This window comes from Pelodiscus sinensis, chromosome 3, assembly GCF_052426305.1.
Source record: "Pelodiscus sinensis isolate ZL-2025 chromosome 3, ASM5242630v1, whole genome shotgun sequence".
Lineage (NCBI taxonomy): Eukaryota > Metazoa > Chordata > Testudines > Trionychidae > Pelodiscus > Pelodiscus sinensis.
In genome coordinates this window covers 10749161-10773894 of record NC_143054.1, presented here as the reverse complement: position 1 = coordinate 10773894, position 24734 = coordinate 10749161, and the positions used below count along the sequence as shown (strand labels likewise).

General features: G+C 43.5%; 1 protein-coding gene across 12 annotated transcripts in view; it reads right to left on the bottom strand.

Moving 5' to 3' along the window:
* Positions 1 to 24734, bottom strand: part of PKHD1 (PKHD1 ciliary IPT domain containing fibrocystin/polyductin) — a 409604-nt gene that overhangs the window by 199349 nt on the left and 185521 nt on the right. For 11 of the 12 annotated variants that reach the window (XR_012902469.2, XM_075923353.2, XM_075923339.2 and 8 more), the window contains 6 exons: positions 22241 to 22435; positions 19807 to 19932; positions 17332 to 17465; positions 2686 to 2798; positions 1111 to 1216; positions 258 to 392 (listed from right to left, as the gene is read on the bottom strand). Coding sequence is in view for 11 of the 12 variants with exons in the window: in XM_075923353.2 (XP_075779468.2) it covers positions 258 to 392; positions 1111 to 1216; positions 2686 to 2798; positions 17332 to 17465; positions 19807 to 19932; positions 22241 to 22435 (809 nt within the window). In the remaining variant the exon portion in view is untranslated. The remainder of the gene's footprint in view (positions 1 to 257; positions 393 to 1110; positions 1217 to 2685; positions 2799 to 17331; positions 17466 to 19806; positions 19933 to 22240; positions 22436 to 24734) is intronic. The other variant, XM_075923350.2, reaches the window with a different exon arrangement.

The window sequence follows — 24734 nt, the reverse complement described above, 5'->3', positions numbered from 1 at the left end:
TTGCATGGTGTCAGGGGCATTGTACAGTTGCTGTTTTTCAAGTGAAATGGAAGAACCAGAAGTTCTTAATAGTCAAGATATGGAAGTTTCTTAAAGCTCAAAGCTAAAGACACTGAGAAAAAGAGCCAAATCTCTTCTGGAAAAGCTGGCTTTTATATACCCTTCTATTAGGTCTGACACTAGCTTGTAAAAAGGACCTTTTTTTACAATAGCCCAGGCTGAAGAAACAAAATGAAAACAGCAATTGGTGTTCTTACCTTTTGACCAAGGTGTCCAAGTAAGAAGCTGTTCACAACAGAGCTGTTTCCAAGGCTTTCTACGATGTCAATTCCAAAATCCTTGCAAGCATAGACGTGGAAATTTCGGAGTTCCAGGTTGCTGCTGCTAAAAATCTATTTAACATCATAATAAATTAAGAAAAATTGTGTGGTTCATTATCATCCATTCACTGTTACATAGCAGAAGAGGGCGAATGTATGATAATTCATTGTGTCAAAGGCACAAACAGAAGTCATCCAATTTATCTTTGAAACCCACACTCTTATTTTTTTACTCCAGTTTGCAAGGACTCAAAAATAGCAGTGCAGTTTTTGTATCTACATGGAAATAACTTGTAAGAGATCAAAGTTACAAATTCAGACAAGACATAAATACATATTTTTAACAATGAGGGTAATTTATCATTGAAAGGGATAGTGGCGGATTCTCCATCATTTAGAATCTTTAAAATGTGCTTGGATGTCCTTCTAAAAGGTGTGATATACTTCTAAAAGGTGTGATATACTTCTAAAAGGTGTGATATACTTCCACCTCAAGTTACTAGGGCTGATGCAGGAGTCCCAGAGTTAAAGTTGGCCTGCACTTCTCTAGATCAGTGGTTTTCACCCTGTGATCCACAGACCCCTGTGGGACTGCAGATTATTGTAAAATATCCAGAAGCCCACATCTCCATTTGAAAATAAAAAGGGTTGAAAAAAACCACTGAAGTAGATGACCACAGCGGTCCCCTCTGCAGTGCCAATTGACCAAAGTGGATACAGAGGAACTGCACCTTTGAGGATTACACTGAAGCATCCCCGACTCCCAAAATGCAATCAAAATGTGTTATACCTGAGCCCCGCCTTGATTTCTCCAAGCTCTGAAGCCCTGGAGCAGAACAGGGCCCAGGCCATGTACACGTTTTGGCTGATACTCTGGATATACCAGGAGGCCATACCTGTTTGGGAAACAAAAATGAAAGCAGAAAATACTCAACTTTCCTTCTCTACATTTATTCATGTGTACGCTTTCCTATGGCACTGATCATGATATCTTAGATCAAATTTAGTACTGTAGCATTTATTCCGAAATACCAGGGCTGATGCTCAGCTGAGATAAGAAAGCTATGTACTTGTACCATTCTTCTATCAAGCTCTGGATAAGCTGGCTGCCCCTGAACTACAGGCTGTCCCCGGGTTACGTACATGATAGGGACTGTAGGTTTGTTCTTAAGTTGAATTTGTATGTAAGTCGGAACTGGTACATATTGTAGGGGAAACTCTAGCCAAACCTTTCTCCAGAACTCAGTTTTATTCTCCCACACCTCACTTCCCTCAGTCCTTTATTCTCAAGCTGAGGTGTCTACTGAGAAAAGCCGCTCCGCGTCTCCTGGTCTGTTGGGGGGGGGGCTAGCTTCGCGTCTCCTGGTCTGCTGGGGGGGCGCAGCTAGTGCGGGGTTGCCTCACCCCGTTTGTAAGTAGGGATCCGATGTAAGTCGGATCCATGTAACCCGGGGACTGCCTGTAATTGAATCCAGACGAAAAGTCCCTTCCAATCTGGAATTCAACAATGTAAGGGTAAGTTTTGATTCCAACAGTGCCAAATTCTGGATGCTTCTGCATGCAGTATTTTGGGTTGACCAATGGGAGGGCTTCTCTCTAGATGATGGTTCAAACCTCCTGAAAACTCAGGAGTGTTTGTATAGGGAGTTTTAGATTAGGGTTCTTCTGATTGTGGTTTGTTTAAGACAATTAAGGGAAAACTTTCCCACGGCACTCTAGAAGACCCTTTGTCTGGTACTAGACACATAGTAATTATTAATATTATATATGTAGATAGCATATCAACTGGTAATACCCAGGCATCTCTAAGTACTTACGCTCCAATTCAGCAAAGCACTTAATAACACCCTAAAGTTTAACCATGCCCTCAAAGTTAAGTACATATGTTCCTGTTTAAGTGTTTTAGTGCATAGGAATAGGAATACTCACAGGCTTGAAGTTAAGCAGGTGATTAAGTGCTTTGCTAATTCAGGGCCTTAAATCTACAGGAATCACATCATCTGCTACTGAAATGCAGCACCTCTGGGCCGAAACGCATCTGCTGTTAACAATACACATGAAGACTCCAGCTAGCTTAGGGATGTATTTAATCGAAGCTTGAAATGGAAACTATTTACAGATAATCCATGAGACTCAACCAGTCTGAATCATGACCAGATGATTTCCTTCTATAATAGGATTTTTGTCCACAGCAGATCAGACAAAACCTTCAGTGAAGGCAAAGCTCCAAAGCAACATATAAGGGACAGAGCCTTTCTCCCAATGGCCTATCGCAATTCTAGGCATGTTATGAAACAAAAATCCTTTATCAGTTCATGCTAAGTAGAAAAAAAAAGAACTTTAACCAAAGGGAATCCCCAAATACCTTGTGCAGGAATGGGCTGTGTTCTCACTGAAGGACAGAAGAGCAGTTTGTGACGGCCCCTCAGGATGGAGATGAAAGAAATAGCCATAACCAGCAGCACAAACCGTGTTACCCTGCAGATAAGCACATACTGCAATTAGCAAGATATCTAGCAATTAAAAGCGTTGTTTTTAAGATCACTGTGGGCCAAGCCCTCTACTTCTACACCTTCCGCTCACATAGCTCTCTTAAGTGCTATGTAAGAGCTCGGTACTTATTATTATTTATTTATTTATTGTATTACTGAAGTCAGCAGGGGCAATGGGCAATATAGGGAAGGGAGGGCATTGCCTTCCCAAAAAGACCAAGATGGCTGTGCCCACACTACGGGCAGGTGGGAAGGCTGAGGCCACATGGCTGCCTGGCCAGCTGGGAAGACAGGGACCGCAGTGCGGCTTTCCTGGCTGCTTGTGGGAATGGGGCCAGGGCCGTGGGTGGATGGCTGCTCCAGGGGTTAAGACGTAGGACCAGGTCCAGGGCTGCTCTGGGGCTGTGATGGCTCTAAGAGCCAGAGCTGGGGCCAGGACTAGGGCTGTTAGTCTTCTCCAGGGGTCAGGCCCAGGACTGCAGCTGCCCGGCTGCTCCAGTGTCCAGGTCTGGGCCCAGAGCCGGGGAAAGAGGAAGCTGGGATCATATAGCTGCCCAGCTGCTCCAAGGGGAGCTAACCTTGCGCAGGGGCTAGGACCCATAATGCAGGGATTGAGGGTGCAGGGCAAGGACCAGTGGCCACAATGGGGGCTACGGCTCCAGTGGGCACAAAAGGAGCAGGGCCTTGGGAAGGGCAAGGCCTTGCCTCTCCAAGCCAGTCAAGCACCCACCACCCATGGAAGTCAGTGTAATTTCTACCAGGTAGAAGCTACAGTGTCTTCATTCCCACTTCCTTTCTCACTCAGGGACACCCTCCACTATCAAGCCATGCAACAGTACTGGGCAAACAAGCAGGCATAAAGCACAGCACCACGTGGTTTCCATTCTGATCTGAAACTTCGTCAAGAGGCAGCTAAGCAAAACTCCAGATTGGTGAAAACTTTTTGATCACTAAGCGTTATTTTGAACATAAGCTGGCTATTTAAATCTTGGCCTGCTGATTTATGTCTTTGGCAATATGAAATTAATGGGTAGCAGGTTTAAAACTAATAAAAGGAAGTTCTTCTTCACACAGCGTGTAGTCAACCTGTGGAACTCCTTGCCAGAGGAGGCTGTGAAGGCTAGGACTATAATAGAGTTTAAAGAGAAGCTGGATAAATTCATGGAGGTTAGGTCCATAAAAGGCTATTAGCCAGGGGATAAAATGGTGTCCTTGGCCTCTGTTTGTCAGAGGCTGGAGAGAGATGGCAGGAGACAAATTGTTTGATCATTGTCTTCGGTCCACCCTCTCTTGGGCACCTGGTGCTGGCCACTGTCAGCAGACAGGATACTGGGCTAGAAGGACCTTTGGTCTGACCCAGTGTGGCCGTTCTTATGTTCTTATGTTATGTAGATTTTTCCATGCAAATCCAAACAAACTACAGTTAATGCAACACTAGAATAGAGATATCGAGCAGGACATGCAGAGTTCAGGTTAAAGGAGAGTGATATATCTGTGCTTAGAAGCTGAAGCTAAACACTTTAGAGATAAAGTGCAGTTTTTTATCAGTGAGAGTTATTAACTATTAGAAGAAGTGGCCTAAGGACACAATGGAGTTTCCAAAACTCAACATTTTAAAATCAAGATTGGGTATCTTTCTAAAAGATATGCTACAACTCAGACCGGATCTGAGCTTGATGTAGTCACTGCTGGGTGAGGATCTTTGGTCTGTGCTATTCAGGAGGTCAAACTAGATTTCATAATGGACCCTTCTGACCTTAAAATGATGAGTCTGTGAATTAAGGGAGTAGAGAATGGATTACACAGGGATATACGCAATAGGATAAGGAGCTTTATTTCCCCCAACACTGGTAGTGAAACCCTTTCCCAATGGAGCCAATGGGGATGTTCCAATTGGCTTCAAAGGGAACAGGAGTTTACCCTAAATCAGAGTTCAAATCTGTTCTGTGTTGACAGTGGCTGAAATTTGTCATCAATGGTTGTGGTGTTTTTATGTGGATTCTTTTCCTCTATGACATCCAGTTCACTTTGTTGAGGTCACGGGTGAACTTTTCAATGGTAATAACTAATGACCCAAATCAAAGCCACACCAGTGACCCAGAGGTGAAAGGCTCCATATTCTATTGCCCGTCTCCTAACCCATCCTAGTTAATTCCCTGCAGTCGTGATCTTTGACATCTTTCAAAAACCAAAAAGATATCAATGTCTGAAACATTCCATATCTCTCAGCTTGCAGAGTGGCAGCAGCCTGAAATGTGGTCCCCAAAACAGATCCCTTTCCCTCCACAAAATGCTTCTGCAGTCCACTCGCAGTATCCCTGTGTCTTTTACTTGCAATTGTAATTGTGTATTCCACAAAAAGTTCATAAGGAAAAACTGCACATTTATTCAGGTGGCCAATGGTGTGAGGACAATGGTCTTAAGCAAGCAGGAAATTGCGTGCGGACATCAATTCTTTGTGAAAGTCAATGTATCATGGACATTCATGCAATCAAAATTCAGAGAGAAAGTAATCACCTGTGTAGGCCAGATACATGCACCTGATGTCATTGGAAAAAGAAACAGTTCGGCTACATCTAGACTGGCCCCAAATTCCGGAAAAGGGATGCAAAGCAGGTAAGTCAGCATAGGGAAATCCGCGGGGGATTTAAATATCCCCCGCGGATTTAAATAAACATGTCCGCCGCTTTTTTTCCGGCTTGGGGAAGTAGGAATAAGAGATCCTCCGGAAAAGGGCTTTATTCCGGAGGATCGCGCCAGTCTAGACGCTTTTTTTCCGGCTTTTCCCCAAGCCGGAAAAAAAGCGGCGGACATGTTTATTTAAATCCGCGGGGGATATTTAAATCCCCCGCGGATTTCCCTATGCTGACTTACCTGCTTTGCATCCCTTTTCCGGAATTCGGGGCCAGTCTAGACATAGCCTCTATGTTTTAAGTTCCTTTTAACAGTACAGCACTGATAATGTTACTATTTCATGAACACCTTCTGATGAACAGTGCTGGTCCTTTAATGTTCTTCTGCCTCTTCTCCTCATGTATATAATACAACACTAAAAGTGTTTCCAGCACTATTCCCAACTGCCCATATGCATCAGAATGAAACACATTAGTCCCAACTTGTTGCAGCAGATTTCAGAAAGTGTCGTGGTAGGGAAGCAATGGCGGGCAGTGCTCAGATGCAGATGTAGTCCTCTCCCCCTGTGTATGATAGTCTGGGAGTTGACGACTTCAATTGATATTGGTAAGGAGCTAGGGAACTTTTCATCAACAAGGGTGTATCTATTCTGCACCATAGGTCAAAATAAGATACATAATTTGAGCTATGCATCTTTATAGCGATGTTATTTCAAAATAGCTTATTTTGAAATTTGGCGCTGTCTACACAGCACTTATTTCAAAATAAATCACTATTCCAAAATGTCCCTCCTTATGGAATGAGGTTTGCAGGGACATCGGAATAGCGAGCCTGTTAAATTTTAAAATAATGGGTGTGCTCAAAAGATGCTGTAGCATAAACGTAGCCCAACAATGAACTCAACTAACTTCTAGGACAGCTGTTTCATGACCTAGGTGCAATTGTTTAGCTCCATCCAGTTTCTGGTGGACAGGAGTCCACAAACACAAGTTTGCAGATGACACTCAGCTAGGGGGAGAGGTAGATACACTGGAGGGCAGTGATAGGGACCAGAGTGACTTAGACAGTTTAGAGGATTGTGCCAAAAGAAATCTGATGAGGTTCAACAAAGACAAGTGTTGAGTCCTGCACTTGGCATGGAAGAATTCCAAGCATTGTTACAGGCTGGGGACTGAATGGTTAATTAGCAGTTCAGCAGAAAAGGACCTGGGGATTACAGTGGATGAAAGGCTGGATATGAGTCAACAGTGTGCCCTTGTAGCCAAGAAGGCTAATGGCATATTAGGGTGCATTAGGAGGAGCATTGCCAGCAGACCTAGAGAAGTGATTATTCCCCCTTATTTGGCTCTGGTGAGGCCACATCTGGAGTATTGTGTCCAGTTCTGGGCCCCCCACTATAGAAAGGATGTGGACGCATTGGAGGGTGACCAAAATGATTAGAGGGCTGGAGCGCATGACCTATGAGGAGAGACTGAGGGATTTGGGTTTATTTAGTCTGCAGAAGAGAAGAGTGAAGGGGGATTTGATAGCAGCCTTCAGCTTTCTGAAGGGAGGTTCCAAAAAGGATGTAGAAAGGCTGTTCACAGTAGTGACAGATGGCAGAACAAGGAGAAATGGTCTCAAGTTACAGTGGGGGAGGTCTAGGTTGGATATTAGGAAAAACTATTTCACTAGGAAACTGATGAAGCACTGGAATGGGTAACCTAGGGAGGTGGTGGAATCTCCATCCCTAGAGGTGTTTAAGTCTCAGCTTGTCAAAGCCCTGGCTGGGTTGATTTAGTTGGGATTGGTCCTTCCTTGGGCAGGGAGCTGGACTTTTTGACCTCCTGAGTTCTCCTCCAGCTCTATGATTCTATGAAACACACACACACAAACCCTGTGAACACTAATTTGTATCCCTGTATTTAGGGGAAGCAAGAAGCCAAGGATGAATAAGAACAGAAAATAAGTTGCCTTCTCCTCATATTGGAGATGATGAAGGCTGGAGAGATACCTGTGCTGAGGATAAAAATAAGTCTTCAGTTTCCAGTACCCACCTGGAAAAGTGAAAAAACAGATTGACAGAGCCAGAAAAGTACCCAGACATGAATTACTTCAAGACAGGCCTAGAAGAGAAAACAGCAGAATTCCACTTGTCATCACCACAGCCCACAACTTAAACCCCTCCAATGTGTTATCAACAATCTACAACCTATTCTGGAAAATGACCCCTCACTTTCACAGGCCTTGCAGGGAAGGCCAGTCCTCGCCTACAGACAACTCCCTGATCTCAGACAAATTCTTTCCAGTAACCACACAGCACATCTCCATCATAACCATCCAGGAACCCACCCCTGCAATCAGCCCCAGTGCCACTCTGTGCACACATCTACACGAGTGATTTCATCATTGGACCCAACCATATCAGCTACTACATCAGGGGCTCATTTAACTGCACATCCACTAATGTGATATATGCCAGCAAATGTCAGAAATGTCCCTCTGCCATGTATATTGACCAAACTGGACAGTCTCTATGGGAAAGAATTAATGGACACAAATCAGATATTTGGAAAGGCAACACACAGAAACCTGTTGGAGAACACTTTAACCTGCCTGGGCACTCATTAATGGATCTCAAAGTCACTGTGTTGTTTCAGGCCAATTCCACAAGCCAAATACAAAGGGAAACATTGGAACTTAACTTCATTTCCAAGTTTGGGAGCCATCACAAAGGTATGAATAAAGACATCACTGGCTAGCACACTACCTTCCACATCCTAATGACTTAACCAACCAAACAATGAGTACTAAAGAACAATATGCACCTTCTCTATCATCTTCTTGTAACATGAACACTCTAATTTACTATTTTTTCCTTCCTTCCCCACTCCCATTCCCTATTTATTTTGGAACTGGACTTTTAATACTCCATTTATCTGAAGAAGTCAGTTGTACCCACGAAAGCTCATGATACAATCTGCATGTTTTGTTAGTCTTTAAGATGCTGCTAGACTAGTCGTTGTTTTTTAAGTTTTTCCAGTTACAGTCTAACTTGGCTACCCCTCTGAAGCTACCGTTTCCAGGGTTACAATGTACTAAAACCACAGGGAAGTACGGGTCCAAACATCTTGAGCTGGATGGAAAATGGAAGTAGTTATACTGAAGCCAATGGAATGACTCTGGAATGAGTAATGAGAAATTCTTTAATAGAATTCTGACTCACTCAAAAAGGATCGGTCTGAATGCACATGAGGCGAAAAATCAGTGGCTGGAAAAACTGACTTACGGAAGATTAAAACAGCAGCTAAAGATGCAGCTTAGATAAGAAGAGACTAAAAATCTGGGAAAGGGCCACTGACATGCTAAGTGTCTACCAGGCTTGAAAGGCATAAATGCCCCTGTGGAAGAGAAGAAATTCTGCACGGTTCGTAAGGGAGTAATGGGAAAAGTTAGGGGAAAGTTAGGCTAAGCATCAAGGTTTACTCCTTGACAGTGAGTAGCAATAGACTGAACAGTGTCACTAGCCATTAGTCTGCAAAGGATTTCACTAACCCATTACAGGGATAGACTGAAGAGCTGGAATTCATCTACAAATTTGACACTGTTACCCTGGGCTTGAATAAAGACATTAAGGGTACGTCTGTATTACATGCCTCTGCTGACAGAGGCATGTAAAATAGGTTACCTGACATAGTCAATGAAGCGGGGATTTAAATATCCCCGGCTTCATTAAAATAAAAATGGCTGCCGCGCTGTGCCGGCTCAGCTGATGGTTGGCACAGCATGTGAGTCAAGACACGGATCGGTTGACAAGGGAAGCCTTTGTCAATCGCTCCCTTATGCCTCGTGAAACGAGGTTTACAGGAGCAGTCGACAAAGGCTTCCCTTGTCGACCAATCCGCGTCTTGACTCGCACGCTGTGCTGACCATCAGCTGAGCTGGCACAGTGTGGCAGCCATTTTTATGTTAATGAAGCTGGGGATATTTAAATCCCCGCTTCATTGACTATGTCAGGTAGCCTATTTTACATGCGTCTGTTGGCAGAGGCATGTCATCTAGACGTACCCTAACTGGTTAACCCATTACAAAGCCAGTTTCTCCTGCCTTTAACATCTTCATTTTCACATCAAAAACTGTGAATGGGACACATCCAACCCACTTAATTAGCCTCATTAACACGGCTCTTACCATTGACAGATACTGCACACTGATGGAGGGAAGACATGCTGCAGATTGGATGAACAACTTTCTTTTTCCAAGTAAAGGAAAGCCCAAAACCTAACTGCAGCATAATCAGACAGGCACCTGGGGTCAATTAGAGCTCACTAGAAGCTACAGCCTTATTAAACACCTGCAGCCAATTAGGCCTGTAGTGCCACTTTTAAAAGACTCCGCCCCCGGCAAGGAAGGGAGAAGGAATAGAGCAAAAGAATGGAAAGAGGAAGTACTGCGTGCAGGAGCTGTGTGGGTGTGAGTGGACGGCTGATGAGCAGGTACCAAAGGAAAGGTGCAGAGAGGGATTGTTTGGGGAAGTAGCCCAGGGAAAAGTTGCCAGACTGAGAGTGGCAGTAACCCTGCCTGTTGCTGTTGCCTTAGGCTATGTCTAATCTACACCTCTCTGTCAGAAGAGGGATGTAAATTAGACGTATGGAAGTGCAAATGAAGCCGGGAGTTAAATATCCCATGATTCATTTGCATAATGACAGTTGCCACTTTTTTTTCGAAATGGGGCTTTTCGAAAAAAACCCAGCTGTTTAGACTGGACATTTTCAAAAGAAATGCCCCGTTTGAAAGATCCTGTACTCCTCATTTTTCATCTTTTGAAATGGGGCATTTCTGTCAAAAATGCCCTGTCTAAACTGCCGGGTTTTTTTCAAAAAGCCCCATTTTGAAAAAAGCGGCGGCCACCATTATGCAAATGAAGTGCGGGATATTTAAATCCTGGCTTCATTTGCACTTTCGATACATCTAATTTTCATCCCTCTGGGGACAGAGGGATGTAGGTTAGACATAGTCTTAGGGTCCCTGGACCAGAACCTGGAGTAGTGGGTGGGCCGAGGTTCCCCCTGACCTCCTCACAACAACTCAACCTCTGTCGTGAGAAGGGAGATAGGACTCCAGAGAGGAGTTTACCCCAAATTGTGAACTAGCCTTTGATGATGAGCGTGGCTCAGAAGGCTGTGGCACCTGCCTCTAATAAAGAGAGGCCATGAGGAAGGCCACAGAGAGCCTCTAAGGCTAACACTATCCGCCAGTAGGGTGGGACCCACAGGGAATAGCTGGAGCTTTGCCAAAATAGAGAGAGAGATAGATATAGATTATAGATAGATAGATAGCTATCTTGGTTTCTGTTATTTCCACTCCAACTCATCTAATGAAGTGGGTTTTACCCACAAAAGCTCATGATCCTATATATTTTTGTTAGCCTCTACGGAGCCAAAGGACTACTTGTTGTTTTTAAAGTCACAGACTAACACGGCTTCCCTTCTGAGACCAAGGAAAAGGATTGAAGTTGTGCTTGGGAAATTTAAAATATTGTTTACTTTACTGCAGTAGCAGCCAAAGGCTTCAGTTGAGATCATGAACCCACTATGACAGATGCTGTATGTGCACCTTGCAAGGGAGACTCTGCTCCAAAGAGTTTACAGTGTAAATAGACAATAAAACAAATGAAGCAAGGGGGTCAGACCACAAGCTAAGCGGTTATGGTGAGGCCAGCCACTCTTGAGTCTTGTGTGTTCCCCTTTTCACTGCCAGAGGTATCTACTTAGAAATAATGTCTTGGAGGTTGCTTCATCCTTACTTGAAATCGTAACCCTCTTGTTTATAACATCACAATTATTTCCAGTCACAAACAACAGGATTAGGACTTCGGATAAGGAGGGAGCTGCAGGAGTTTGTAAACTGCCATATCGGGGCCTGGTCCAGATTCTTTTCTGATTTTCCAAGTGTTGGTACTATACTGGGTATGGCACATCTGGGCTGCATCTAGACTGGCAAGTTTTTCTGCAAAAGCAGCTGCTTTTGCGCAAAAACTTGCCAGCTGTCTACACTGGCCACTTGATTTTGCACAAAAGCACTGTTGTTCTACTGTCCAAAATCAGTGCTTCTTGCGCAAATGCTTTGACGTTCCCGTTTGGGCAAAAGCCCTTTTCCGGAAATGTTTTTGCACAAGAGGGCCAGTGTAGACAGCTAAAAACTGTTTTGCACAAAAAAGCCCCGATGGCGAAATGGCGATCAGGGCTTTCTTGCGCAAAACCGCGTCTAGATTGGCATGGACGCTTTTCCGCAAAAAGTGCTTTTGCGCAAAAGTGTCCATGCCAATCTAGATGCTCTTTTCCGCAAATGCTTTTAACGGAAAAACTTTTCCATTAAAAGCATTTGTGGAAAATCATGCCAGTCTAGATGTAGCCCTGGAGTAACTGAGATTAGAAACTGGTTCCACAGGTGCAGGAATAATAAACGGGGAAAGGGAAACAATGGAAAATGTATGATATGTGGAAGCAAAACTTTCTGCAGACAAAATGTTGATTTTTTTTCCCAAGGCTTTCAGGGGGCAACAGCTGCTTCTCTGCTTGTGGGAAAATTTTCAAAGCTCTGCCCCTTTTGCAGCATGAAGTGGTATTGTGTCCAGGAGTATGGGGATAGCAAAGCAGATGCTCTCCCTGTGCTATGAGCCCAGCTCTGCCAGCCAGTGGAAAGGAAATGTGCAGTGACACACTCAGCCCTCCTGCTTAGGAAACATAAGCCCCAGGATTGTTCCTGGCTCCAGTAAAGGTTTATAAAGGGCTTGGAATTTCTCTTCCCTAACTCCGTGGCTCAGGGCCATGTGCAGTCTTGCCCTGGGACAGAAAAGAGAAGAGAAGGCTCCATCCCTGTCCTGTCTGGAGCACTGATGATCACGGCATGACTGTAAGAAAAGTAACTTCACAACTGACCAGGCCGGCGAGCACGCAGGATGCTGCAATTGAGTTCACTGCAACAGTGAGCCACAGAAGCCCAGCTCTGCTGCCGAAGTTGCACATATTGTAACAAAATGCTTGCTCAGTGGGACACCCCCTCTCTATGCCAGGTCTCGCCCCTCTTCCCCACCCCCGTTCTCCTGCTTTTTCTCCACCCTTGCCCCACCTCTTCTGGCTTCTTCTCTGCCTTCTCCCAGTCTCTTCCACATGTCCACCCCATCTGCCCCCTGTTCTGCCCCCTCCCTGTGTCTTCCCCGAAGTCCATTCCCCTGAGCAATACAACCTGGGAGACTAGTGAGGGCTGGGTCTGGTGCACGCAATGGGGATTGGGTTCCCCCAGCTCCCAGATGTGTCACCACAATGCTTGGGGGGGCAGTCCGGCCCCCTCCCCTGAGCAACACACTGGGAGCTGAAGAACCTGGGCAGCCCAGAGCTCTGTCCTTTTGCCCCTCCCACCCACAACATTTGAGGGCACGTATCCCCTCATGCCCCACCCCACACACACATGTCACCCCCATTACCAATCTATGAGAATATTTTGAGGATGAACAAGCATGCGGACAGGGATGATCCAGTTGACACAACTGAACTTTCTTGAACTTTCAGAAAACTTATGACAAGGTCCCATACTAAAAAGATCTCAAATAATATCAGCAAACATGGGATAAATGGGAAAATCTTCTCATGGATCAGTAACTGCTTGAAAGATAGGAAATACCGGACAGGAATAAATGGATAGTTTTCACAACATACAGAGGTTAGTAGCAGCGTTCCCCAAGAATCTACTACTGGTCAACATACCTGCATTCATAAGTAATCTGGAAAAAGCAATAAACAATGTGGGGGCATTTTTACAGATGATTCTAAGTTACACAAGATAATTACATCCAAGTGATACAAAGGGACCCCACTAAACTGGGAGACGTAGCAACAAAATGGCAGATGATATTCAGTGTTGGTACATACAAAGTAGTGAACACTGGATAAAATAATCACAATTATAAGTACAAAATGATGGGGTTAATTGCCACCACTTAATAAAAAGTTCTTGGATTCATTGTTGCTAGTTCTCTGAAAACATCCGCACAATGGGCACATCTAGACTTGCTTTCACTTTTGAAAGAAGATATGCAAATTTGGTGTGTAATATGACTTTGCATATCTTCTTCCTATCACTTTTTCATAAGAGGTTCTTTCAAAAAAGTCTAAACGCGGTTCTTTCGAGTAAAAAACCCTTTTTCGAAAGAACCGTTCTTCCTAAAAAATGAGGTTTACATGGTTCTTTTGAAAAAGGGGTTTTCTCAAAAGATACACGTCTAGACTACTTCCTTTTTCAAAAGAACCTTTTTTCAAAAAAGCTATCAGAAGAAGATACGCAAATTCCTGATGAATTTGCATATTTTCTTTCAAACGTGAAAGCAAGTCTAGACATGCCTACCCTGTGGGGGTAGTCAAAAAGTTAACAAATTGCTAGACAGCAGTAGAAAAGGGAAAGATAATAAAACTGTGACATTTATTATATTTTCTATCTAAATCCAGGAACACCTACACTTCAAATACTGTGTACCATTCTGTTCCCTGCAATCTCAAAAATAGAATGGGAATTGGTTGAGAAGGGCAACAAGAGTTATTAGGGGTATGAACAGCTTCCATAGGAGGAGAGGTTAAAAGACTAGGATTGTTCAGCTTAGGAAAGAGATGACTAAAATATGATATGATAGAGGCCTATAAAATCACGACCGATGTGAAGGGGTAATTAACACTTCCTTATTCACTTTCTTCACACAACACAAGAATCAGGAATCACCTAATCAATTAATTGGCAGCAGGTTTCAATCAGAAAGAAGAACTTCTTCACACAATGCACAACCTGTGGAACTTGTCACTGTGGAACTTGTGGCTTTTTGTGAAGGCCAAGGCTATAACAGGGTTCAGAACAGAATTAGATATATTCATGGAGGACAGGCCTACTAGCCAAAATGGTCAGGGATGCAACCTCTAAACCTCTGACAGAAGCTAGGAACTGAATGACAGGGGATGGATCACTCAATAATTGCCCTATTCTGTTCGTTTCCTCTGAAGCATCTGGTACCAGCCCAGTTGGAAGACTAGATGCTGGGCTAGATGGACCATTGCTCTGACCCAGAATGGTCATTCTTATAAAACCCCGTGATGTGCAGATGCTTAAACTAATTAACTTCATGATTGTAGCACTGTGGCTAAAGTCCCACCCACCTTTCCTTCCTCCTGTTCAACACTTCTATTTTTTTATATTAGAGACTAAAGGACCCAGCTGACATTGTGCACCATACAGACACATAATAGGAGACTGTGCCTAACCCCAAAAGCCTACAGATATACTGCAGTCTTTCCTGTTTTTCTGCCAGGTATTTCTGGATGCTGTGCAATAATAAGTACCCCTACAGATAATGTGGATAAATGGAGGAAGGCTCCTAGCTTTCTTTTAGATTTCACTATCTTGCTGTTGCATTGATTTAAATACACAGTCCTTTAGCTGGCAGCTCAGAATGCAGATTGCCATGAGTGTTTGCTGGTCTACTGACACTGGTTTGCAGAGGACAGGCCCCGCTAGTTTTTTTGGAAAGGAGTTTTAATGTCAGTGCCTGGGGAGCATGTCCACTTTTAAGTAGATCTCTGAATTTCTAGTATAGCACATGAGCTAAACATGTTGAAAACTCAGTTTCACAAGTACATTGACAGATAAATGTAGCCAGCCCTTTAACAGCTGAACCACTGGTAATGGAGTCAGACAGCTCTAGGCGAAATCGAGATATGACTGCTGAGATCTCTCTGTGTTTACAGGCCCTGCCCACTTTTAAAAGAAAACATAAATGCCTCCGCTATGTTCTTTCACATGGCCTATAAAGTTGAGTGTGTATCTTGCAGCAAACTGAAATCAAAGTGCTCTGTTTATTCTCAGGAAAACTTGTCATAAGAGTAGGGTGCGTCTAAACTGCACTCTTAGCTCGGAATAAGATATGCAATTTGTGTAGCTCAAATTGCATATCTTATTTTGATTGAATTTTGAAATAGTTTATTTTGAAATTTGGCACCGTCTACACAGCACCAAATTTCAAAATAAACCGCTATTCTGAAACATCCCTTACCCCTCGTGGAACAAGAGTTACAGAGACGTCGGAATAGCAAGCCCGTTATTTTGAAATAGATTTTTAAAACTATTTCAAAATAACGGGCTTGCTCAAGAGACACGAAATAGCTATTTCTGGCTATTGGAAGTATCCCAAAATAGCGCCACAGTCCAGACGTACGCTAGCATAGGAAACCTGTTGGGCTGTTTCTCACATTCAAAGTTAGATGCAACTCTTTGAGGAGCAAAAAGTAAAGAGGGAATGGTGTCCTCATATATAATTCCTCATTGGTTTCTGTTTCTATGGATTGGTAGTCCCTGAGTTTTACTTGAGTTTCAGGTTCAAATACAGGTGAAAATCACTATTTGGTTTGCCATCTAGATCATGAAAAATTTTGAGTGTCTTACTGTTTGATGAAACAATACAAAATAGTCCAGAATTGATCAGATCTGGGATCAGGTCTTTTGCAAAATTTTATGAGCCTCTGATTAACCTAAGATGACTTTAGACTTTGTAGTGAAACATAAAATGCTTGGAAGTATGATAAGGACTGGAGTTGTGTTGAAAATATTGTGTGTCTCTCTCTGTGGGTGTGTCTAAACTACACGGTTTTGTCGACAAAAGTGGACTTTTGTCGACAAAACTATACCTGCGTCCACACTACAGCTGAGTTCTGTCGACATAACGTCGACAGAACTCAGCAGTTTTGTCGACGCTGGTAAACCTCATTTCACGAGGCATAACGCCTTCTGTCAATAGAGTTCTGTCGACAGAAAGCGTTATTGCATGTAAACTGTCCTTGCGTCTACACTGCCATGTCGACAAAGCAACTTGCTTTGTCGACAAAACTGAATGTAGTGTAGACGCTCTTTGTCGACAGAAGCTTTATTGACAGTATCTGTCGACAAAACTTGTCGACAAAACCCTGTAGTCTAAACGTACCCTGTGTGTGAGTGAGAGAGAAAGAGAAAGAGATTTATTTAGGAATGTAGCATTGTGCACTTCTATTACTATCCTATTGTAGTAACAATCGTTACCACAACTCATTCAGTAAGGTATGTCTCCATACCTTGTTATTTTGAAACTACAAGGTTTTATTTTGAAATAATGTCAAGCTGGAGACTTACTCGGACTCATGGTAACCCTAATTTCATGACGAGTAAGGGAAGTTGAAGGAATAGTGTTCACAGTGGTGTAGACAGCAGTATAAGCCGAGTTAAGCTATTTCGACTTCAGCTACGCAATTGACATAGCTGAAGTTGTGTAACTTTATTTGACTTTAGCCCTGCTGTGTAGACGAACCCTAAGTTAACAGCCTGGCTACGTTGACATTGGCAAGATTTTGTGCAAATACTTTTAACGCAAGAGTTTTTGCGTTAAAGTATTTGCACAACAGAGCGTCTACACTGACATGTGCTTTTGTGCAAGAGATGTGCTTTTGTGCAAAAGCGTCCATGCCAGTGTAGATGCTATTTTGTGCAAGAAAGCTCTGATGGCCATTTTAGCCATCGGGCTTTCTTGCACAAGAAATTCATATTGCCTGTCTACACTGGCCTCTTGCGCAAGAACATTTGCACAAGAGGGCTTATTCCTGAGCAGGAGCGTCATAGTTCTTGCACAAGAAGCACTGATTTCATACATTAGAATATCAGTGTTCTTGTGCAAGAACTCGCAGCTAGTGTAGACAGGTGGCAAGTTTTTGCGCAAAAGCCGCTGCTTTTGAGCAAAATCTTGCCAATGTAGACACAGCCCCTGTGTTTAGGTCACTTTGAGAACCAATGTTCTAGATCTTTAGTGGTTCTTTGATACAGTGTTGCTTTTTTATCCTTACCTCTATCTCGTTAGCAGGAGCCCTAATGTAGATCCCTGCTGGTGACAATGTTTCAATGTTGGAAAGTCCATCTGTTCCAGAAAGACCAATCACCATGTTGTGCCTGACTCTATTCCCCTGTTCCAACCATCCTCCTAAAATATAAATCAGAGGTAAAAATTCATCAAATACAGCTCCAAGAATCATCACCCATGCAGATCACATATTCTTGTGTATATTTTCATCCTTCACGTATACTGTTGTGCAAGGCACTGAGGGCTGGTTGGCAGCAGCTCTTCACCACAGAAGTGATTGCATTTCCGATATGCTGTGCATATACTGCTTGAAAAGCACTTTGGAATCCACGTTATACTCTGGAAGGAAAGCTGTGAGTGGGGCAGGATGCTTTGAAAACGGCAGGGATCTAAATATCAGCAATGAAGATTATTACTATGGTGCACAGTCGAAAGATCAGATGATTTCTGCAAGGTAGAAAAGGAGCTATTAATTTGTACTATTTTAGCGCCAAGAGGGTGGAATCGAAGTCAGAGCCCCATTATGCTAAGCACTATACAAACACAGGCTGTGTCTACACTGGCATGAATTTCCGGAAATGCTTAAAATGGAATACTATTCCGTTTTCATTTTTTCCAGAAAAGGAGCGTCTACATTGGCAGGCTGCTTTTCCGGAAAAGCCCTTTTTCTGGAAAAGAGCCTCGATCGTCATTTTCGCGATCGGGGCTTTTTTCCGGAAAAGACTACTGGGCTGTCTACACTGGCCCTTTTCCGGAACAGTGTTCCGGAATAAGGACTTATGCCTGAGCGGGAGCAGCGTAGCTTTTCCGGAATAGCGGCTGATTTTGTACAGTAGAGCGTCGTTGCTTTTCCGGAAATTCAAGGGCCAGTGTAGACAGCTCGCAGCTTATTCTGGAAAAGCAGCTGCTTTTCCGGAATAAGTGGCCCAGTGTAGACACAGCCACAGAGTAAGACACTTCCTAATAGCGTAGCACAGAAAGGAAAGGAAAGGAAAGAAAAGCATTTTCACCTCCATCATCGGTCTGGAAAAGAGGAACCCTATCCAGGGAACATGCAAGTCAACCTCACCCTTCCTTTACAAGAAATGTGATAACATATGCCAACATTCCCGCCAATTCTTCCCTGGACACAGATGCTTTCCCCACGTATTAACCACCCTAACTTCCAGCTGATCATCAGAAAAAAAATACACATAGATTTTGGGGAGTTATTTTTTCCACACACTTTGCAACCTCTACAGCATTTACCATGGAACTAGATCCTACTGAGAAATATTTCCTTACCAGATGGCATTTATTTCAGTCATAGCCATTGTCAGAGCACAAGCAGGATTGTATACTAGTGCTTTTGAAAGTCAGACAGGTTTGAAAGGAGGCATAAAAAGTCTTGGCTTCCAGGCCAGGACCTTGTTTGCCAATTAATTTTAAGCCCAGAGCGACTTTTTATGACTGTCCTGCAAAACCCTAGAAAATAGGGGTTTAAATGAAATCATTGTGAGTTTTCAATTCTAGAGCAGCAAACAGGCAGCTATAATAAATATGCCTTTACAGGTAACAAAATGATATATAAATTCATCTTTCAGACCCTCTGGAGATACTGACATTGAAACCATTAAAGACGTCTGGAGGATACAGAGTATTCAGAAGGAAATTTCGGAGGACACATTTAGCTCAGCCCAGAGATTAGAAAGTCAGACTTATGTCTCAGCATGAAAGATCAGAGGAACGGATTTCCGAATGAAGTCCCAGCTTGGTTGAGTGATGCATCAAACTGATGCCAATTGGGCTCCAGCCAAGTGTAAGGACTGCATGGGTGCACTGGATTGCAGGATCATGGCCCAATGCTTTTGTTTAAATTAAAATGGCAGTTTCTGCTGCCATTGCTGGGGGGCAGCCAAAACTAAAGAGAGAACATTACGTACTTCAGCAGAATGAGATCCTAGTGGAAGAGGCTCTAATAGGCGAGAGATTTTGCTTTTCAATATTTTTGTCATCTCAAGCTCCAATTCAGTCAAGTACTTTAAGACTGTGCTTGATTTTACACACACAATATTGCCCCATTGGCTCCAGTGTCACCTGATCCACACAAAAAGGAAGTGTTTGTATTGTTGAATCCAGCCTTTAAATATTACATAATAAAGATGTTTTAATGATGGGTGAATCAGGGTCATTGATTTTAAAAAAAAATCTACTGCCATATTGTAAAGAATAGAAATGGGACAGGAGAGAAGTACCAATGAGACTGAACAAGCTCCATGCTGGTCATAAGAAATGGACCCAACATATCTATGGCCACAGGGATATAGATCCTCAACCTCTTCCTGAGGAAGCCAGAGAGTGATAGTCCAGATTCCATAAGACTAGTAGCAGCGAACCTTCCATCCAAGGAAGGTTTGCATAACAGTATCCTCGGCATAGAGAGCCATGAAAAGGTTGATTGAAAAGCCTCTGATTCACTTACCCAGTAGAATCCCATGACCTAAAATGTTATAGAAAACATTGTTGTCCACTCTTAGCTCTGAGGTCCGAAGCAGACTGAGTCCTCGGCCAAAGGAATCCCACACAGAACAACCATGAATGTAAGAATCTGGAAATCAAAGAATAGGGTCAGAAGAAAGCAGGACTATACCCCCAGACTGCCTATGTTAAAGATGATGTTTATGTTCTTGTTGTTATTCATGAACTCTGAAGCAGCTTGGTTAATTCAGCTTGCTGTGATGCTCCAATGAGATAAATAGCACTTACCAAATTTTGCAAATTTTTCACCAACCTGCACATATTGCTTATATGATGAATTTTACATCTCCACCCCCTAAAGCAGAGGTGAGGAACCTTTCCAGGGTCGGGGGCCACTGACCCACAAAAAAATCAGTCGGAGGTCGCACACAAATGAGAAGCAAAGTGAGAAGCCCCTGACTGAGAAGAAATAAGATAGTCCTCACATTCCCCTCGCACACCAGAGCCGGGGTAGGGGTGGAGGGGAGGCTAGTAGATTTTGTGTGCTTCAGCCCTGGGGGTGGGTAGCAGAGGGCTGGAGCACCAGCACAGGTGACCCAATATGGGGGATCCATGAGCCTCAGGGGGCAGTAGCAGGCAACCCGGGGGCTACAACCAACCCCTGGGCTTGAGGTTCCCCACCCCTGCCCTAAAGATTGCTAATTGATAACATATTTGCAGCACTGTGGCATTACATCATAACACAATGAGGTTTTAAAGCAGCATCACAACATTGCAATGTAATGTGGCATCCTGCTTACACAAAGATATCATGTTTCCATGATGCCACCATCTTAAGTGACTGTGCATCACAACAATGTAATGCTAGTGAGTTTTTTCCTATGTGACAAACTCTGAAACGTAGCCCAGTTAGCGCAATAACAGGGGAAACTGAATATATGCCATCCAGGAATCCTCAAAGCAAGAATTAAATTTCGTGACCCCGTAAGAGGTCTTTTATGTGTCACCTGGTAAGTCATATGCAAACTAGCAAACGTGGCTGATTTAAGGAAAGGTCAGTGTAGACTACATGCCAGGACAAAGGCGAAGCTTGATGTTCATATCACAGAACGGCCATCAGAACACCTGTGCTTTTTCCAGTAAAGGTTTCTTGCTCAAGAAACCCCTAGTGTCTGTCCACACATGCCTTTTTGCGCAAGAGCTCTTGTGCAAAAAGGCTTATTCTTTGTGGAAAGAGGAGTAACTCTAACGCAAAAAGCCCTGTCTTCTGACGATCTACTATACTTTTTCTTGCGCAAAAATGTGCTTGTAGAGTGGACACTCCATGAGTTTTTGCATGTTGTACTATGCAAATTGTGTAGTTTATTTCAAGTCTATTTCAAAATAGGCTATTTTGAAATTTGGTGCGGTCTACACTGCACCAAATTTCGAAATAATGCACTGTTTCGAGCCATCCCTTAACCCTCATGCACTGAGGTTTATAGGGCTGGCAAAATAGCGTGCCCGTTATTTCAAAAAATATTTCGAAATAACAGGTGCGTTTCTAAGATGCAGGGTAGCTATTTTGGGATACCTTGGTATCCTGAAATATCTCCACTGTATAGACATATCCTTTGACACCAATTGGAAAGAATCCCATTGACAGGAACAGGAATTGGAGGACGCGTAAAACAGTCACCAGACTTTACTAGTCATCTGCAGTAGCAGACCCTAAAAGGCTGATATTCTTGGTTAATTAAACCCCATGAGCCTACAAATTTTGGCTAGTAATCTCCATGAGAACCATCTTCACCCATGAGCATTCCAGTAGTTCCTGCTTTCTGTACTGAAACTAATGAATTACATATACACAGCTACGTCTGTTTCCAGTGCTGGCTAGACCCTGATTACACAGAGATGCAATGGAATACAATTTGAAGCAAATTGCTAGGCAAAAAGCAAAAACAAACTAAATATTTTAAAACCTCCAGCAAGATTCATTAGAGGTTGGAGTCTAGTTCTGGATAAAACTTCATATCAAACTACCCCTAACCTGAAACACACTTCACAGAGCATGGAGAGAGGCCTCTAACAACAAAATCCAGTTTGCTTTGGAATGTAGATTTTGAAAAAAACATGCCCTAAATTTAGGCAGTGGGTGCTCGATTCATGGTATTTCTTTGACCCATTTACAATCTATAATAATACTAAATGGCACCTATTTCTTATATAACCATTTTCATCACTTGAACGTATAGCACTTCACAGTCTTTAGTGTATCTACCCTGACAATACTCCTGAGAGGTGGGAAAGGGCTATTGTCTGCATTGTACAGATGAGGTGGTGAAGCCCGGACAGGCTAAGTGATGTGCCTGAGGTCACAGAGAAAGTTGGTGGCAGAGCAGGTAATTGAACGTAGGTTGCCCAATAGTAGGCACAGGCTGCAGCCACTCTCTCACCAGTCATACGGGCATCCCCGGCAATGGTCAGTGCACTCTGATGCTGCTGGAACGCTTGGCCCATGTGCTGGAATTGAACGCCTTCCAAACGGACGTGACTGTCCTCCCCCTGGAAAGCCTGCGCAATGACAACAGCCCCCATATCCCGGGATCCTACCATCCTCTCACTCCTCTTGTACAGGCAGACTGAGGCATCTGAAATACAGCACAGAGAGTCTGTCAGCGGCACCGTGACTCCGCGCCCCATGCAAAGTGCTAAGCCATGGCTTTCCATGAACGAGAGCTGCTCCTTTTTAGAAGGGCGTATATTGAAACCTGCAGGAAGCTGAAATCATTTTATGCTTCGGTAAGCTCCTTCTGTTCAGGTTTAAATAGATCCGTGCATGGGAAAGATGAATTTGACATTGATTTACTTTGGGTCAGACTCCTGAAAAGGTGATTGGGCACGGGAGTATTTGAATTAAACTGCAATGATAACACTTCAGAATTCTTTATGAATAGTAGCTCTTCACAGTACCTCTCAGAGGTGTAAGGAAGGACTATCGCTCCCACCGGGCAAGTGGAAAATGAAGACACAGAAGTTAAGTAGTAACTTGCACACGGTCCAAGATGGAAGCAAGGATCTGTGGCTGCCACTTAGATCAGATCTCTCTCTTGTTGAGAGGTTAGAGAGTATTTAAATGGGCATCGAGTATGAACAATCACCTTACCCCTATGGCAGGAGTGAGGAACCTCTTTTGGGTTGGGAGCTGCCGACTCTCAGAAAAATCAGTTGGGGGCTGGGAGTTGTGGAGAGACTGAGGGTCGCGGGAGTGCCAGCACTGGCTCCCCAATACTGGAGAAGACCCTAAGTCTCAGGGTCCCGATCCAGGCAACCCAGGGGCTGCATCTGCATCTGCACCTAGGCCTTAGGTTCCCCGCTCCTGCCCTATGGCTTTTCAGGTCAAATGTTAAGTACACAGGTAGGTAGCATATGGAGAGTTGTATTCCCACTGCCCAAGCTGCACCTGTTCTGAGGCTGCAGAGAGAATTTCAGTCTCCAACACTGTCTGCTCACTTTTCGACAGCGCTAATTTATTTTTATTTTTAAGAAAGAACATTAACAACAAAATCCAGCTGTGATCCTGGCAGTCCAGATGCCAGCTCGTGCCAGAACATCAGGGCAAATCACATATGTATTAGCACAGAACTAAATGGAGAAGAGTGCACTTGGTGGTTAAACTTCATGAAAACTACTGGGATGTTAAGTTGCATTCTTTTTACTTATCCATATCCAGATAGTAGTGTAACCGCCACTGGGTGGCTTTGAACCTGGGATCTCTGACATAGAATGAGCTAAAAGCCAGCTGGCTCCCAGTCCATGCTGTAGAGGTCTCTTGATCTTAACTGTTGCTGTGGTCTAGGTGCCACTTGCATTGCTCAGTAACCACACCAGAGCTATGTCTACACTGGTGCGATCTTGCACCAGATATGTGCAAATGAGGCTAAGCGTGGAATATCGCCGGGCCTCATTTGCATATCTAATGAGTCATCATTTTTGTGGAAGAGGCTCTTGCGCAAGAAGGAGCATCTACACTGCCCCTTCTTGCGCAAGAAAAACCCTCTTGTGCAATGCCATTATGCTGATTATTTTCAGGAATAACGACATTGTGCAAGAGGGTTTTTCTTGCGCAAGAGCCTCTTCCACAAAAATGGCGGCTCATTAGATATGCAGATGAGGCTCGGTGATATTCCACGCTTAGCCTCATTTGCATATTTCTGGCAAAAGATTGCACCAGTGTAGACAAAGCCCAGGTGTTTGGGTTACAGTATCAAACATTTACATTGTGTATACCATACTCCTGTAACTACATGTGCGTCTACACAGCACCCTAACCTCGAAATAAGATACGCGGTTTGCGCTATGCATTTACACAGTGCCAAATTTTGAAATAATGTTCTATTTCGAGCCATTGCTTATCCCTCATGCAATGAGGCTTACTGGGATGATGAAATAGCGCACCCCTTATTTAGAATAGTATTTTGAAATAATGGGCGGCTTGTGTAAACATGGGATAGCTATTTCGGGATACCTCCAGTACCCCAAAATATCTGTACGGTGTAGACGTACCCTAAGTAACTCACAAATAAGCCATCAAACAAGAAAAAACTGTAACAGAAAAGTGCTAATTTCAAAGCAAGTGACTACTATGTGTGGTGATCAGAAATCAAAATGTATTCTTCTCTCTGTCCTCAAAAGAAAAGCCCACATGGGCAGTGTCACTTCTCATGGCCCCCCATACTTAATGAAAATTGGCTTATGAATATGCATAAATCAAAGTTGTGGTAAACAAAATACCTCATGTGACACATCAATGTTAATGTTACAATCTGCAGACTGTGTATATCCTATTTTTGTGCATGTATCATTCTTGTGTATGAAGTTAGAAATATAATCTGTGGCTCTGTTTATTATTCAAAATGTGCTATCAGGGCTATTAGTGATGCTGGGGGT